Below are 17,905 nucleotides of genomic sequence, written 5' to 3'. Positions count from 1 at the left end.
TTTAGTGTAAAGTTTCGAAAAGTTATTTGATTTGTTATGAATTTTGTCGGCAAATGTAACCATAGAAATGATTTACTATTCATTTAAAGTAATGCTTTAATACAAGTCTTAAGCAATTTCTTGTGACTAAAAAAGCGATGCAATGAAAGTAAGAATATTCTGTAATTAAAAATATATTTAAAATATTAGTTAAAATATTTCTTAATTTATGAATAAATAGAGAATATTTTCGATTGGAAACGCCTCCCATTCTGTGGGATCAGTATTCTTCACGTGGCAAAAGGGAACGGCATCTTATTTAGTAACCACCGGTTTGGACAGTTATGTCAATATATATGATAGGTTTGTTGCTTTCAAAAAATTAATTACATTCAACTTATATTCAAATTACACAAAATTGTTTTTTTAATATCTTATTGATGAAGACATGGTGAGCGTGTGGACCAAATAAACTTACCAGGGTATTCAAATTTATATAATAATAATATTATTATTATTAACAATTTATTTTATCAGTTATTGCAATGGCGTCGCCTGGGATTCAGATGGAGACTTATTGGGTATTATAACCGATCGGTCGCCGTGTGTTATATTATGGGACGCAAACACACATCGCGTCCAAATGATCGACACTGGGGTTAGGGATGTGTTATCTCTAATTATTTGGGCAAAATTGTCATCACCTCTGTTGGCTGTCGGCACATCCAAAGGCAATCTATTGATATATAATCACAGAACTGCCCGCAAAATACCAATTTTGGGAAAGCATACCAAAAAAATAATAAGTGGCGCCTGGAGTGATAATAACCTCCTGGCACTGGTAGGTGAAGATAGAGTATTAACGGTAAGCAATGAAGAAGGAGATAATATAGCCATCAGTTCACTGAAAGGCGACGGACTGACCGTTCAGTTTGCGTTTATGCGATTAGACGACAAAACACAGAATACACAGCAAAACTGCGTTAGTCTTATACTAAATAAAAGACAACTATTTTTGCTTAATTTGTCGGACTCTGAAAATCCAATTCAATTGTCATTTCAAGAGAGATATGGACTGATAGTTGACTATCAATGGTATGGCGAGGGACTCATTCTTATTGGGTTTACATCCGGAATATTTGTTGTCGTTTCTGCAAACTATAAAGAGTTGGGACAAGAGTTGAACCAATTTAGGGCCCATAAGGAGTCGTTGACCACATTTAACGTCTGTCTCAACACAAAGAGATTAGTCTCTTGTTCTGAGAATAAGTTATTAATTAAAAAAAAACAGATTTCTTATATTTTATTAAACAATATTTTATTTTTGAATGTAGTGTTAAAGTATGCGATTTGAATGATCTCAATGATGTTCAGTCAGTAATGACTATCGATGACGAGCCAGCTATTGAATGGATGGAGTGGTCAGATGACGGACAACTACTTGCAATGGTATCGCCTTCGGGAACAATTCACGTATATCTTTCAAAGTTGACAATATTAGGCGATTCATTTGGTACTCGATTAGCATTCTTGTCGTCACTTCTAGAAGTAACTGTCTTTAGTGTTCAGGAAGATCTGTCCGATTCAGTCATTATTACACGAGTAGATGTCGAGCCATCATTGGTAGCGGTCGGACCATATCATGTGGCCGTCGCTATGAATAATAGGGTTTGGTTTTATAATTTGACAGTAAATGAATCGACTGAATTGCTTCGGGAGAGAGAGTACGTCGGTATTGTTAAATGTCTTAAAATAAATGGTGACTATGCGGCCGCTCTGTTCACTAATGGTACCATTCATTTACATTTAATTGAGAATGAGCTCAACCCTAATGATTATGACAGTCGTGATCTCAAAGCATTTCCTGACAGCGCCGGCAGTTCTATAGGAAACGGAAAAATAACAACACTTTGCTTGACTAACGACTTCCTAATCTATGCGACCGATTCGGGATCTATTGAGATGTTTATGTTAGAAGATTGGGTTATGGTTTGTGTTTATCGGCACACAATTGGCATCAAAATGATCTCATCTAATGTTAGTGGCATTCGTATCGCTGTTGTTGACGATAGAAATGATGCCTTCATTTATAATGCCGTCACTGATGTAATGATACAGTTATCCCAAAATGACTTTCCAACTAATCCTAAGTTTATATTATGGGAAAGTTGGCCCTTAGATAAAGGAGTGTTTATAGCGTGTGATATAAAATTTGCATACGTTTTCATATATATCAGGGATACTATTGAAGGACCGGCTGTTGAATATGCAGGAAAAATGAAGATCCCTTCCGGTCAGTTCCCTCTATTGCTGTATAATGGAGTGGTTGTCTGTCAAACACAAAGTGGAAAAACATCTAACTTTGTTTTGTCAACTCATGATTTCGGTGATAAAATGACTGAAAAAAGTCGACTCAAATGTGAATTACTGGTAAATATATTAAAGTTGCGCCGATATCAGGACGCATGGAAAATATGCGAATATCTTAATGATGTCGAGGCCTGGGATATGTTGGGAAAGTTAGCTATTAATGATATGGACTTGGATTTAGCCATTAAAATATATCGACATATTCAGGATTCAGGTTTTGTTAATACATTAGAGAAATTAAAAGCAATAGAAGAAAGAAATTTATTGGCCGCACATTTGGCCAACTGTTGCGATCGACACGATTTGGCGCAGACTTTGTTTTTGATTTCTTCACAACCTCTGGAAGCGCTCGAAATGAGGAAAAGTCTGTTGCAATGGAGCGAAGCTTTGACTTTAGCCAAACGTTTGGCTCCGAAACAGATGACAATTATTTCACGTGAATATGCCGTACAATTAGAGTTTACCGGCGACTATAACAGTGCTCTTGACAACTATGAAAAAGGATTGATCAATAGTGACACTAACAAAGATACCATCGATAACATTGACAATAAAACTCATAACGAGTTATGTATGGCAGGAATCGCTCGCAATAGTATACGATTGGGTAACACTCGTCGTGGTATTGATTTCTTAAACAAATTAACTCCAAATCCTACACTTCTTGAAGAATGTGCCACAATATTGGATTCAATGAAACTATATTCAGACGCAGCATTGCTTTTTGAAAAGAGTGGTAATCCAGAAAAGGCTGCCAATCTTTATATGAAAGTAAAAAACTTTAATAAAGTGTCAGATCTGTTGGAAAAAGTGGACAATAAGGAGATTCAAAGCCAATATGCAAAAGCAAAGGAAATGGAGGGCAAATTCAGAGAAGCCGTTAAGGCTTACATCAAAGCCGAGGAATGGCTTAGTGTTGTTAGGATTTATTTAGATCATCTCAATAATCCCGGTGAAGCCGTCAAAATAGTGAGAGAAACCAAATCAATAGACGGCGCAAAAATGATCGCTAAGTTTTTTCAACGAATCAATGATATGAGTTCCGCCATCGAGTTCCTTATAATGTCGAAATGTCATGAAGAGGCCTACCAATTGGCACAGTCTACTCAACAAATGGACATTTATGCCAATATATTACTTAATTATACCGATGATCCTGAATTGACACAAGACTTCTTAAGTATAGCTATTCATTATGAACAGGAAAGGGATGCACTGAGAGCCGGAAAATTTTATTGCATTGCCGGTCAGTATAAAAAAGGTGTCAAATTTTTACTACAAGCGGCCGCTCAATCAAATGATGGCCAGAACCAAGCCGTGCACTTAGTTATTGAGGCGGCGGCCAAATCACGAGATGAACAGATCATTCGTATAATAATTGATTACTTGATTGGCGAGACTGACGGCGTTCCCAAAGATTTTAAATACCTTTTCCGACTTTATATGTCACTCGAGTACTATAAAGAGGCGGCAAAAACGGCATTAATTATAGCCGGAGAGGAACAGAATGCCGGCAATTACCGCAACGCTCATGACTTACTGTTTGGTATGTTTCAGGAACTCAAAAGACATCAAATAGCCGTTCCCTCGGAGATGACCAACAGTTTAATGCTTATACACTCTTATATACTAATAAAGGTATGGCTGAGGATAAAAGCTTTTTTTATACATCCATTAGTGTTATATAAATATAAATAATTTTTTGTCTGAGTTTATATTTGGCACTAATTTACTCTACCGTATAATCACTTATGACATCTACTTCATAGATATGGATCCGAGTGGGAGATCACATGAGAAGTGCCAAATTGTTGACGAGAGTGGCCAACAATTTAAGTCGATTCCCTCAACGTTAGTATTATTTCATAATTATCTTATTTATTCTTTGATAGTACTATACATCACTACTACTACTACTACTACTACTACTACTACTACTACTACTACTACTACTACTACTACTACTACTACTACTACTACTACTGTAACTAATGCACTCTTGAATATAAATTTCAGTTTATTAGTTTTAGTATATTTTTATTATTTATTATATTGTATGTATTATATTATTATCATATCATTATTTTAGTGTTAATACAATTTATATAGGATGACATAGTCTACAGCAATATTTTTGCATTACAGTATATTAATACTGTATTAATATACAGTATATTTTATAAACATTTTATTTTTTCATAAAAGTTATAATAATTTACTATATATGAAAACTAATGAATAATTTTAGCACATAAATGAGTCAAATTGAGATATTAAATTTCACTTGAGAGAGAGAGAGAGAGAGAGAAAAGAGAGAGAGAAAGAAAGAGAGAGAGAGAGAGAGAGAGAGAGAGAAAGAGAGAGAGAACTGTACTTAATTAGTTAGTTTATAATATAATGTCATTTATGTAAATCATATACAGATATGGTTCCTATACTGACATCAGCGGTAATTGAATGTCAGAGATCGGGTCTGAAACGAGAATCGTTAGAATTTGCGACAACTTTAATGAAAAGTGAATATCGCGACCAAATAGACGTCAAATTCAAGAAGAAAATTGAAACACTTGTTCGTAAGTCTGCAGCTCTTCTTAAAACTCAAGACTCTGAAGACAGTCATATCCAACACAGTCTCTGTCCTTATTGTGATAATGAAGTCATTGATATGGAACTGACGTGTCATAAATGCAGAAATACTATACCATTTTGTATAGCAACAGGACTTAACATTGTAAGGGACGAGCTAACTGTATGTCCTAACTGTCATTTTCCAGCCATTTTAAGTCAATTTATAAGATTACTGTCCACTGAACCAATATGTCCGATGTGTAACACAAGTATTGATTTATCACAAGTGGTTCCCTTACATGACATTCAATTGCTATTGGATTCACATCAACTCAAATGACTCTAAATTTCAAATACAAATATATACTAAATTGATTTTTTTTGTTAGAAATTCTATATTTATTTGAATAATAAATTATTTTGAAAACACATATCTTGTAATTATAGTCGATATGTTGCTATATTAAAAATAGTATTTATATTGCTATTAAAAATATTTAAGTATTAATTGTTGAAACTCTACACTTGAAAGCAATTTAAGTCAAGTTAATCTGATTCCCACTAAACTAATGTATAATAATAACACAACAGTTATTTTTACTGTAAAAATATTGATTTAAACTTGTATTTTGATAATAGATTTTGACTCTTATTTCAATTGATGCAAATGAGTTGTCTGTTGTGTCATTAGAAGTGATTGGACCGCTGTTTGAGTGTAACTTACACTACATTTTGAAACATTTCCAACTTTTTCACTCTTTAGTCGTATTTTTATTACTTATTTGACTGATTAGTGTTGAGTAAAGCTGTCTCTAATTGTCTTCAAAGTGGAGTCATTTGCGACAAATAATTATATTTGAGATCATTATAACACTAATACATACAACAAAATCTGGTAAAACATTTGTTTTATGAAAGACTCGGTTTTGTTGTATTTTTGATAACTAATTTGATAAAAAATATATTAAAATAGAGAGTATTTTCTGATATATTTCATTAATTCATACACAGAAACACAATATAAAACATTCAAAAACACAAAACAAATAATTAAAATAAATACAAATTATTGTTAATATAAGTTATTTATGAAATTATACACTAATTTTTGAAATTAAAGCAAACAAATAAACATTTATTTAATATAATAAACTTGGTTGAAAATTAGTTTATTTTATTAAAAAATCATGTGTGCATAAATCTAAATAACATAAAAATTTTAATTTAAATTATTTGTAAATATTTAAACATTAATATATTATAAAAGACAAATAATTATTTTAACTTTTGGCAACTTTTTTCTAAAATATTAATTATTTTTTGCAATAAACAGATTTTTTCATGTAATGAGATTTAAAAACTTATTCTTTTAATTTATTTTAATATATATTTAAAAAAGATTATATTGATTTTATAATATGACTAAACGTATAATTACTATAGAAATAAGTTTTTAAACAAAAAAATAATAAATAACATACATGTTATTACCAATTATGTTAACTAATTAATTTATACAAATAATAACAAATTTTAATGGACTTTGTTTTAGTAACACACAATACATTCACATATTTAGCGCCAATGGGTTTGGTTTTTACTAATTGCTAAATATACACTATTTGTATACATAAATTAAACACTGAATTTAGGGTTATTTATTGGTCCCAAATATACTTACACAATAACTAAATATATAATAATATATAAGTGAACAGTAGTACAATAATATATATACTCTCTATTTTTGGGTATTGAAAACCATTAATCATAGATATATTATACTTATAATATCAAGTATTAAGATACTATATCTTTAGATAAATATATGAAGAGTTGCCTCCAAATAATAACACATAAATAAAGTACAGAAAAAGGACTTAAATATTAATATCCAAAAAAGTCCAAAAAATAATGTAAGAATAGGCAGACATTGAGGAGACATGACATGAATTATCTATAGGAATAAAAACAAAGAATAATTTATAAATTCTGGATAAATATAAACTAAATTATTTAACAAATATAATATAAACAGTATTTTAGGCAAATTATAATTTTATTAAATTTTTACTTTATTTATTTACTTTTATATATTAACCTAATATATAATTATTATTATTAAATTTTATATATATCTATTTAAATTATGGGTAATATAAAAATATAATTTATTATCAAATTATATAATAAAGTTGTATATTAGTATAAGATATAAATAAATAAATTCTTTCTTATAAAATTAAATCTAAAAATAACTATAACTATAAAGTGATGTGGTGTGTGTGTGTGTGTGTGTGTGTGTGTGTGTGTGTGTGTGTGTGTGTGTGTGTGTGTGTGTGTGTGTGTAATATGTATATATAAATTTACAAAATCTAAAGTATATATATATTACATATGCATATAAATATATATAAAACTGCGCCAATTGATTGTGTGTGATAAAGTGAGTCTTATATTTTGAGCAAAACTGTATGTTGTATTGTAACCCTGTTTTTGAGGCTAAAAGTGAGGCTAAATGTGTATAATAAGTGCAATGCAAATGCAATTAATCTCCTTTTTTTATTTAAACAAAAGTCATCGTTATTTCTATTTTTATATTGTGCTGTATATCAGACGCTAAACTATTAAATTGTCTGAAAGTCCCTAAAAATTTTGTTTAACTTTTTTATCTGCATTTTTCAGAGCATTGAAATGTTTGCAAAACTTTGAATAAAGTAAAGTATTTTTTTAATGCCTCTAATGAATACATAATTATTTAGATTATTCTTTTAGGAATTAGTATTTTTCTGTTATAATATATTGTAATAAAGATTAATAAAAACTTAAAAACAGGTTTTATAAATACTTACATTTGATTAAATCAACAATTTTACCGATTTTTTGTTTGTTGTGTATCCGACTTAATGAAAACAAATTGGTTGTACTCTAAGATATTGACTGTTAATACCAATTAATATGGTTTATCTCTAGTCTTCTTGAGCTGAACTTTAAGTCTTTTATTTCGGATCTGAAATCCATGCATCGTTTGAATGGCTGTTTGGGCCGACATTTGGTTGTCATACGATACAAATCCTGTTTTCAAAAAAATCAATACAAATATTATTTTAATACATCAAATCATTTACTCGTTTGATTTATACAGTAATACCACATATTAGACTTATTATGCTTAATATACTTAATATATACTGTACTACAGTATACTATAATATACTTTAATATTATTTCAATTACATTACTCACCAAAACATTTGCTAAGATTAGAGTTTTTGTCGATAAAAACTTTGGCTGAAATTACATTTCCAAAGGGAGAGAAAGTAGCGATTAAATCATTGTCAGTAAATTCAGCTAAAAATTAGAAACAAATAATTAATTTTTGATTAATAGTATTTATGGCATTAAAATGACTGACGCGGCAAATGATATATAAAAAGATTGGCGCCTTCGGGACCTTCAATCTGTTTGTTTGTATTTGTTGTAATGTTTGCCGACGGCAATGTTGAGGCCAAATGTTGGACACCCGTTAATGTTTGTGCTGTGGACAGGGATCAAGTCAATAATAATACTAATAGGTCTCTCATTTTGATTATATTACTATTGAAATGTGAACCCAATGCAAGTGATTGTGTTGTTTGAGGCGAAGAATTTGTGAGAGCCATCAAAATTGTTGGATTACTTAGGGCTGAGGCCAGTGACAGATCAGTTGCCAAACAGTGTTGCTTTAGTGCTAAAGTTGTGGCCAATTGTTGTTGTTGTTGCTGCTGTTGGGCTGCATTAGTCAATGCCGCTAAAGTCATGTATGGATTGGTCACCAATGAAGTGGACAATGGGTTAGTATTATGTGTCCAAACGTGTGGTAATAATGAATGTTTGTTTTTGCGCTGATCTTTATCTTTCATTATTAATAATATAATTAATATAGATTTACATAAAACAAGTATTAGTTAAAATCCTAAGCAAATTTGCAACTAATTAATTAAAATGTCACATATTTTCTATGACATAACATATTGAAAAATACATGAAAACAGTATTAAAACATAACATACTGTTTCTATTGTCAGTGTCGGCCGGTTTCATCTGAATCGGGTGATGGCACTAAACAATTACATTAAAAACAATATATATATATATACTAATTAAATATTTTAATTAATTCAAACTTAAAATAGATATTTTAATTAAAAATAAAATAATAATAATAGTTGACAATTGTGCACAAAAATTTTTGCTTTTATATTTGTATTACAATAAGAGAGTATCAAATATTTTAAATATCAAATAATAAAATACATCCAACAGTGAAACAACAACACCAAAAAATACAAGTAATGGTAATTAGGGATTACTTTGCATACTTTACAACACAATTTACACAATTATTTAGCAAAATTCAAGTTTTGTAGTGAAAATAACAGAATAATTCTCTAAAACAATTAATTTTTTCTATGGATTCCTATTGGATTATATTCATTAAAATTCAATCATTTGAACAAAAATATTTCATATTAACACAACAACTACAACATCAACACAACAGTAACAACACAGTCAAGTGTTCCCAACAATCAATATAAGTCTTACAAAAATTGGTGACACCGTTATAATTAATGTACTGAAAGTTAATTTCAAAATATACTGAATATATATACAGTATATAACAAGTACTCTATAACAACAACAACGACAAACTTTTCGACAACAAAAATGTTTTATGAAAAAATTGAAAAATAACATTTTGTAAAGTATTATATATTACGATATTAACCTTTAAAATGCAAAAAAATATTTGCATAACATTAAGAATTGCAATATTAACACAACTTCATTTACATGTATATTCAGTATAAATTGTATTATAGTGTATACTATAGTATATTATTTATATTAAATGATATATTTTAGATAAATTTATTACGACAAAAATTTGACACAAAAAACGATAACTATTTTAATAGTAAAAATAAATGCTTTAAAACAATAAGTAGTCGTATTGAAACAATTGGCAAAATTGGTGACATTGTTGAGAGGAGTAATGTCGTGAAAATAGCAATAATAATAAAAATAAAAACAATCGTTGGATTTAATACTAATACAAAATAGCATTACTTTATAACAAAAAAGTAATACTTTTTTATAACAGAATTTTTTTGCTGAATATGACTATAGATGACAATAACGTTAACAGAATTATAACAGAGATTTCATACCGGGATTTGTTGAGTGGCTCTCAATATTGTCTCAGCCATTGAACAGTTATTGCATGTCTGTCCACAAGAGTTTATGGCACTAGTGATAGCACCGGTGACTGACTGGTGTGGGCTTTGGTGACCCAATAGTAATTGTGCTGCCGCTGCCACTATCAGGTCCTTAGTTTCCTTATTAATGGCATCACTTGTATTGCAATTATGACCATTACTACTACTATTAATAATATTATTTGTGGCAAAAGAGGGATTATTATTATTATTATTTTTCTTATACGGTCGGCACCTGTTGTTTGCTTTCATTTGTTGCGACATTTATTTGTTTGTTTCACTCAATATAATGAAACTATTGGTATATATATGTATTTAACTTATTTTTTAGGTATTTATTCGTTGTTAATAATTTTCTTAGTATTTATCGCAAATGTAATACAGAAACACTTCTCCCATAAACTCCAAGTGTATGAATGAGAGCTAATCCCTAACCAGCAATGTATGACATGATGTGTGAGCTTAGAGTCCAAACACACAGTTTGTATGAGAAAACAAACTCTCGATTCTTGTGATTCTTAGTACTTAAGACTTAGTTTAAGCTCATGAGCGCAACAATTGCCACATCACAGCACCACAACATTCAATGGGAACGGGAGATGCACTCGAAAATTTCAAACCAACATCACATTGCCGTTTGAAGCACAGCTCTCAACACAACAACAACACTAAACTACATATACTGTACAACAGCTATCAACTCATGAAGAGTTACACCACTTTTGCTGCCAGTTGTTGGCAAACACAGCATCAGTAAGACATGCGCTCAATATATACCAACATTTCCTACAATACACTCAAAATTAATTTAGTTGTGTTTCTCATACACATCATGTATTTTCGCCTCGTTTAACAACATACTCTCTCTCTCTCTCTCTCTCTCTCTCTCTCTCTCTCTCTCTCTCTAACTCAGTCACTCACTGACTCATATACTCACCCACCCTCTCCATGTCCTCTCTATAACTCTCTGTCATATAAAACATCTCTCTATTCATCCATTGATTCATTTTAATCAATCTCTGGCCGCGATTTTCACTTTTCTCTGCTTTTCATTCAGTCATTCAATTGATTTCATTTTCATTTTCTTCCATACAATTAGTCAAACATAAGTACAAACAATACACACAATATAATCACTGCAACAACAAAAACACATTAAATATTGAATACAATCATAGAAAATAAGTGAAAGACTTAACACATCGCAAGATTAACAATAAAAACATTAATAAGAAAAATAAATTATACGAAACAATCGGAAATAAATTAAATAACACAATAAAATCAACAAATTATACGATTAATTACTATTTATGTTATTGACAGATATGTAAGTCATAAAAAAAGATTGTAAATCACATAAAAATATAACTAATTTAAAACAACATCATTACCGATGGCAGTGTCCGTATGTTATGTAATGCGTTTTGAGCCTAAATTTTAATCATATATTAAAAATATATTAAATAGCTATTTGATTATTTTTAAAATCTACTTAATTAGTAAACAAAATGTTTGCCGAGTAATGGTAATTAAAGTGATTATTCATTTTAATATATATATATATATAAAATTTAATAATCATTATATTTGCCAAAAACAAACACATACCTCAAGAGCTCCTCTTCTCGTGTAATAAGTGACAAAACAACAACCTATTAAAAATATATTATCATTTTTATTATAATTATATGAAAATTTATCGATAATTTCATTTTTATGGTTAAATTGTTGAATATAATAAATTTAATATTATTATTTAACATTATTTATATTATGATTTTACACATTTTTTATCTTTATCTTCTATAATAAAAAAATAATATTGAATTCAAGTCAAGTATAAATAAAATTGTAAGAAAATAATTAGTTTGAATTCTTGTAACGGAATTTCATCAGTCAAGTGAAATACCAATCATTTCAATTAAACACATAAAGAATTAACTGAACAAATAGTGGTACAAATAATGGTACAAATAATGGTATAAATAATGGTGAGGACAAGCAGTTCCTCATCTTATTGCTTGTGATGGTCTACTTCTGCTCAACTAATTTAATATAGCATTTAATTTACTGTCTATTCATTGTAGTTGTGACTCAATCTAACATTTTTTGTAGGTCTCGTCGCATGACACACACACACACACACACACACACACACACACTCACTCACTCACTCACTCACTCACACACACACACACAGACTTATCAACACTGACTCTTCAATTCTCGAGAGATTTCTTAACACTATTGACGAGTTAATTGATGCCACTGTCTGTCCATTGTATTGATATCATCGGAACCAAAAACTGCACATCCATTTGATTACTTCATATAATGAAAAACAGAAAGAGAGACAAATCAACAGAAAGTAATACAGTGAGTGAGTTGCGTGAGTCTGTGTGTGTGTGTGTGTGTGTGTGTGTGAGAGAGAGAGAGAGAGAGAAATATACAAAAGGTATTTCTCATATGATGTCTATTTATTGAACTCTATTTGAGACATACTTTAAGTCACATACCATTGATGTCTTGACTAACCCATAGATCCAATCACTCAAATGTACATCAAATATGAGTGGATGAGTACTAAGACCTAAAATTCCTAATCATAAGGGAATTGATAGCAAATTATCAATAAGTCGCGACCTTTAACTTTGAATGACAGTCACAATACTGATCCCTTAAGGAGAGTCTATAAAATCCAATCATATAATTGAGTTTCAATCCAAATAAATCCAATATTTGTTGCAATAATAGACTTATACCTTAGTTTTTATTGTGCACTGAGTTTTGAATGTCGTTTATTTAACTTAAATGAAATGCACGTTTTGAATGCATTGATTTTTTTTGCCTCAATCTATTGCTACGTTTGGATAGAATTTATTATATTTATTGTATATAAAAAAACTTTTTGTGATATTTGTTTGTTAAATGATTTGAGTAAATATATATACAATTTCTAGAATGATATTTGTAGTGAAAATTTATAACAACAATTTTTAGCCTTCAAAAGGGAAACTTTTTTGAAAGGATTTAAAAGTAAAATATTTCGACTCAAAGTTATATTGGTTTGAAATAACCGATATATATATATACACTTTTTTATATATAAAACAATATTATATTTCTCTTTTATGGCTAATCCATTAGCCAATGGATATTCCCTTTCTTATATGTAAATGATATGCCATATACTCTAAACATCATATAAAATATGCTTTTATCTATTATTATATGCTTTATAAACACAATATAAGTAAAAATACCAAAAACAATATCAGCGCACAATATATTTATAGATTTTTTCAGAAAAAAATAATTTTATTAGAGTTCAAGTCATGTTTGTTTGACTGCCATTTACTCATCGGATTGATCATCAAGTTTTGGTCACAATGACCGTAGATTTAATATAATATGAAAAATACTCATCAAAAGTAGTTTTTATACTGTACTGTATATCATATGATGGGCCTCTTTATACAATCTCTACAATGGTTTTGATGTTTTACAGTCTTAGCACTTAAATATGTGACATTTAAGTCAAATGGGGAGACAGTTTCAAATGCAAACATTCAATACAGAGAAAGACATTGAAAATGGAGTTGATTTGCCATAAAGGCGTTGGGAATAGAGGATAGCCATTGCCATCAAGTCTTGTGTCACAATGAATAATGTGATTGCAGTACACCATCACTGCTTCAGCAGTCACTTCATCTATAATTCATAACAATGTTTAACAAAAATAGAGCAAAGACTCGGATGAAAGTCTCATTCACCGCATTTGATTGCACTTCAGAGACATTCATATATCGGACTTACATAATATACCAATCAATAGATCGCATCAAATAAACCAAAACTATTGCCACAAATGGCAACAAGTCTTTGCTCTCTTGCTTTCCATTATATTTGATATGCAGTGGCGTAACAACAAATACACTACAATATAGTCATGTGAAACACTATCACTTAATAAATGTAATAAACCTTAATTAATATATATTTATTATTACATTTCTTGTATCTAATAAATTTATTTTCCTTATATTATCATTATTATTGCAATAATAATCTTATATATTGTTAAGATTTATATAATAATAATATCATTACAGCAATTTTCAGTATAGTATACGCCTCTAATAAATTGTTACATTTCGTTATTTTTGCTCTTGAATTAAGCATAAATGTCGCCGACTTTCAGAGTTAGTCTTATTCAGTGAAAGATAAAACTTTTTTCAGGTATTCAAGAGATTACTCTATTTATTAGTATTTTTTATTATTAGGAAATTTATTGGAAAAAAGATCATTTTGTTTTCAAGATAAAGACATCACAAATAAAAAGCTTTTTACTCTAAGACTACAAATTTATCAAAATTGCAGTCAATTTAGTTTCGGCTTAACCTCGAGTTTATAATTGAAATTAAAAATTAAAGAAAATAAGATTAGTTTTCAAAAGAAAAATTAGTTAACCTTTGCTTTTGTTGGTTCGTTTATCTTTTAGCAAATTAATGCCATAAATATCACCGAACGGTTCCAGTAGTCTATGGCAATCAGTTTCAGTCCAATCTCTGGGAATCTGTCCGACAAACATCTTCATGGAATCACTATCTGGTTCTCTCACTATTGACTCTTCATTATTGTTATGATTAATGCAACTATTGATGTCATAATTTAAGGAAAACAGTATTAAAATTAAATAAATAAAAATATTTTTCAAATTAATTATTTATAACATACTTTATTTTTTTCAAAAAAATAATATTTTATTTCAGTTATAACAGTCTAAAGTATATTATTATTGTTATTATAACAAAAAAAATAAAAATCAATAAATAGTCTCACTTTTGCTCTTTTTGTTGATCCAATTGTTTTTCAACTTTATCTGAATCGTTGATTGAATTGTCTTCAAGCTGTTGGTCATTGACTGATGCAATGGACTCTTCTTTGATGTCAATATTTTCAGTCATTTTTTATTCACTTAAAAATATATATAAAAAAAATCTTTAAAGTGTCATTAAGTTTTATTAAATGCAACAATAAATTATTAAATATTATAAGAAAAATATTCTCAAATAATAAATAGAAAAATGTTTGCAAATGAAATGTATAAATGATAAACAAATAGAAAGTACAAAAAATTAATTTGTTGACTAATTAAAAAAAACAAATTTTCAACATTTAAATATTATTACATCGATTAAAATTATTAATTTAAAAATGGTTGCACAATAATTTGTTTAAAATTATTAAATTTAAATCACATAATAATAAATAATTTTTTATTAATTGTATATAAATGATAATTTTAAATACAAAGTTTATAAATCACAAAATGTAATTATTTGTTGTTTTAATTACTCAATAAATATGAATAATCTCTTTATAGTTGAAGTTATAAAAAATCACATTTAAATGTTTGTTTGATTAAAAATATTCAATTGGTTAATAAAAATAAATACAATATAAAAGTTTAATTAAAAATAGTACTAATATACAGTATTGAATGTTATCAATACTCAACTGAATATTAAACAGTCAATACACTTGTTTTGATAAATTGTCTGTATATTATCATTAATGGAGACTTTGTAGAGTACTGTAGTATAGTTACTATCAGCTGAACAGTTATCTTGGAGTCCACCCAACGACATAACAGTTCCCCTAAACAACGGTTTGGCAAAACTAAAGAAACCAGAAGATTGTCACCAATGGATGTGTGATTTGATGCCAATCGCAGACTCTATTAAACATAAAATGGAAAAACGGCAGAAAATTAACTGAAAAATCGCTGATAAGATAAAACATAAATAAATAGTAGAAAATTGTGTGTATTAGTCGAAAGTTATTAGTATATTACTAGAAAAAACATTTCTGTAAAATATGCTATATTACCACTTATACCAACAGTTTAAGTACTTATAAAATCCTAACACAAAATACAGCTTGTCTTTTGGGAAGATAGCGCCACCTAAACGGTATAATATAAAAAATTGGTTGACACGTGGTTTTGATTGTTTACATATCAAACCCTTAACCTGTGATTTTCATCTAATTATCTCTAGTCGTGTATAAGATATAACCATTTAAAGAGGTCTGGTCGGAAGTTTTTCGGTGATACCAATGGAGTTATCGGAGGAACACAAACGTGTCATAATTTATTATGAGTTTTTGTCCACACAAGACCCGAACGAAATTCATCGTCGGATGGTGGACAGGTTGGGCAATAATAGCCCTGCTTACAGTACAATCACCAAATGGATCCGACATTTCAAACTCGGTGTACAGTCACTCAAAGATGGCGAAAGAAAAGGTCCGGAAGTTACTGTATCGACCCCTGAAAATGCGGCCGCTGTCGAAAAGATAATAAGAGCAGATCCATGGATCACATACCGTGAGTTAGAGGAAAAGTCAGGCATTCATCGCACAACACTTCAAAAAATATGCACTGATTTGATTGGCGTACGGAAGCGTTTATGTCGGTTTGTTCCTCACTTTCTATCAGATGAACAAAAACAACAACGTGTGAACATTTGCCGAGAAAATCTAAAGATGTGGAAGAATAAGGGACATGTTTTAATTGATAAGATCACTACAGGTGATGAAACATATGTTCACTATTATGAGCCAAAATTGTCACGTGAAGCGAAGATATTTGTGTTTGAAGATGAGGTACCGCCCGATATTGTCAAACGTGATAAAACTATTGGAAAAGTTATGTACGCCGTATTTTTCAATACGGCGGGTTTGGTGGCCGCGGTAAAGTTATGCGGACAGAAGACAGCCACGGCTTTGTGGTACACCACACAATGTCTTCCTAAAGTCATTGAGGGATCTGCAAAAAAAGGAATGCTACTGCACCACGACAACAGCCGAGTTCATACTGCAAAACTGACTCAAGAGTTTTTGGCCAAAAATAATGTCAAGACTGTACCGCACCCGCCATATTCCCCCGACCTTGCAATGTGTGACTTTTGGTTGTTTAGTGGTCTGAAGCATTTTCTTCGCGGACAAGCATTTAAGACAGAGGAAGAGTTGGACTGCGCGGTGATGGAGTATTTTCACTCCATTTCTGAAGATCGCTATAAAAAAGCTTTCGAGATGTGGAGATCCCGAATGGAGCTATGCATCGAATTAGGAGGGGACTATATTTAAAAAATAAATTTTTTATTTTCATAAATTACGTCTAGTTTTCCTTGTGCTACGTTCCCAAAAGACAAGCTGTACATAACAGTTTTTTTTACAAATCTATGGTTTTAATCTGTTGTTAAATAAAGCAAAAAATATATAAAATAGTATTTAAAAATATATTTTTAAAACACGAATAAAACGTGTTGCTAAAATTAAATAACATATTTATTTATACATAAAATTCATATATATTTTGTTTTAAATATAAAAAATAATAATAATGTCTAGAAAAGTGAAGTTTAGCGCATTTAATTGAGATATAAATTTTAATAAAAATAATGATATAGTACTTAATATTATAAATGATTGCACAGGAGTTTTATGAGACATCTCATTACTGGAGAGGTTATTGAATATATAAAGATAAGTGGGATTTGCATAACTCATCTATTATTCAATTGTCACACAAAAAAGCTTTCATTAATTAATGTTTTTTAAATGTTATGTTATCTTTTGACATATCTTTACAATCACTTCAAACATTTTGAAACGACAAACACTTCATTCATATATATATTAATAGGATTTAACATTTG

At 29.6% G+C, this 17,905-nt stretch overlaps 3 protein-coding genes across 6 annotated transcripts; 2 read left to right on the top strand and 1 right to left on the bottom strand.

Annotated features, from left to right (window-relative positions):
* Window positions 1–91: 91 nt before the first annotated feature.
* Window positions 92–5,257, top strand: LOC128957909 (WD repeat-containing protein 19-like). The gene is made up of 7 exons (XM_054303724.1): window positions 92–148; window positions 221–342; window positions 426–461; window positions 517–1,248; window positions 1,314–3,987; window positions 4,119–4,200; window positions 4,773–5,257. Exons 1-7 carry the CDS (start codon window positions 143–145, stop codon window positions 5,255–5,257), a joined length of 4,137 nt encoding a protein of 1,378 aa, XP_054159699.1. The 5' UTR covers window positions 92–142.
* Window positions 5,258–6,736: 1,479 nt separating this feature from the next.
* Window positions 6,737–15,418, bottom strand: LOC128957358 (CUGBP Elav-like family member 2). 4 transcript variants are annotated; one of them, XM_054303101.1, is made up of 11 exons: window positions 15,374–15,418; window positions 15,024–15,158; window positions 14,652–14,836; window positions 11,790–11,833; window positions 11,573–11,611; window positions 8,970–9,018; window positions 8,516–8,812; window positions 8,333–8,455; window positions 8,164–8,268; window positions 7,770–7,992; window positions 6,738–6,874 (listed from the first exon to the last, which is right to left on the bottom strand). In XM_054303101.1, the coding sequence occupies exons 2-10, from the start codon at window positions 15,146–15,148 to the stop codon at window positions 7,871–7,873; spliced, it is 1,089 nt and encodes a 362-aa protein (XP_054159076.1). In that variant the 5' UTR covers window positions 15,149–15,158; window positions 15,374–15,418; the 3' UTR covers window positions 6,738–6,874; window positions 7,770–7,870. The 4 variants fall into 4 exon arrangements, with proteins under 4 accessions (XP_054159080.1, XP_054159076.1, XP_054159078.1 ...); XM_054303103.1 differs by lacking the exon at window positions 11,573–11,611; XM_054303102.1 differs by lacking the exon at window positions 15,374–15,418 and having other exon boundaries at window positions 15,024–15,161.
* An 883-nt stretch (window positions 15,419–16,301) lies between these two features.
* Window positions 16,302–17,333, top strand: LOC128957908 (histone-lysine N-methyltransferase SETMAR-like). Its single transcript, XM_054303723.1, has one exon. The coding sequence runs from the start codon at window positions 16,302–16,304 to the stop codon at window positions 17,331–17,333; it is 1,032 nt and encodes a 343-aa protein (XP_054159698.1).
* The last annotated feature ends 572 nt before the right edge of the window (window positions 17,334–17,905 follow it).

This window comes from Oppia nitens, unplaced genomic scaffold, assembly GCF_028296485.1.
Source record: "Oppia nitens isolate AA-2021 unplaced genomic scaffold, nextdenovo-longstitch-racon4-pilon3 scaffold3_pilon_pilon_pilon, whole genome shotgun sequence".
NCBI lineage: Eukaryota > Metazoa > Arthropoda > Arachnida > Sarcoptiformes > Oppiidae > Oppia > Oppia nitens.
The sequence above is the reverse complement of the archived record's forward strand: the minus strand, read 5'-3'. Positions and strand labels throughout refer to the sequence as shown.

Bases quoted from the DNA above. Each gene is read 5' to 3' on its own strand.
- LOC128957909 (XM_054303724.1), top strand. The intron at 462-516 runs GTATTCAAATTT...TTATTTTATCAG, and splicing joins GACCAAATAAACTTACCAGG to TTATTGCAATGGCGTCGCCT. The intron at 4,201-4,772 runs GTTAGTATTATT...AATCATATACAG, and splicing joins TTTAAGTCGATTCCCTCAAC to ATATGGTTCCTATACTGACA.
- LOC128957358 (XM_054303101.1), bottom strand. From the start codon at position 15,148: ATGACTGAAAATATTGACATCAAAGAAGAGTCCATTGCATCAGTCAAT. The intron at 14,837-15,023 runs GTGAGACTATTT...TGACATCAATAG, and splicing joins GATCAACAAAAAGAGCAAAA to TTGCATTAATCATAACAATA. The intron at 8,456-8,515 runs GTAATATAATCA...CCCTGTCCACAG, and splicing joins ATTGGGTTCACATTTCAATA to CACAAACATTAACGGGTGTC.
- LOC128957908 (XM_054303723.1), top strand. From the start codon at position 16,302: ATGGAGTTATCGGAGGAACACAAACGTGTCATAATTTATTATGAGTTT.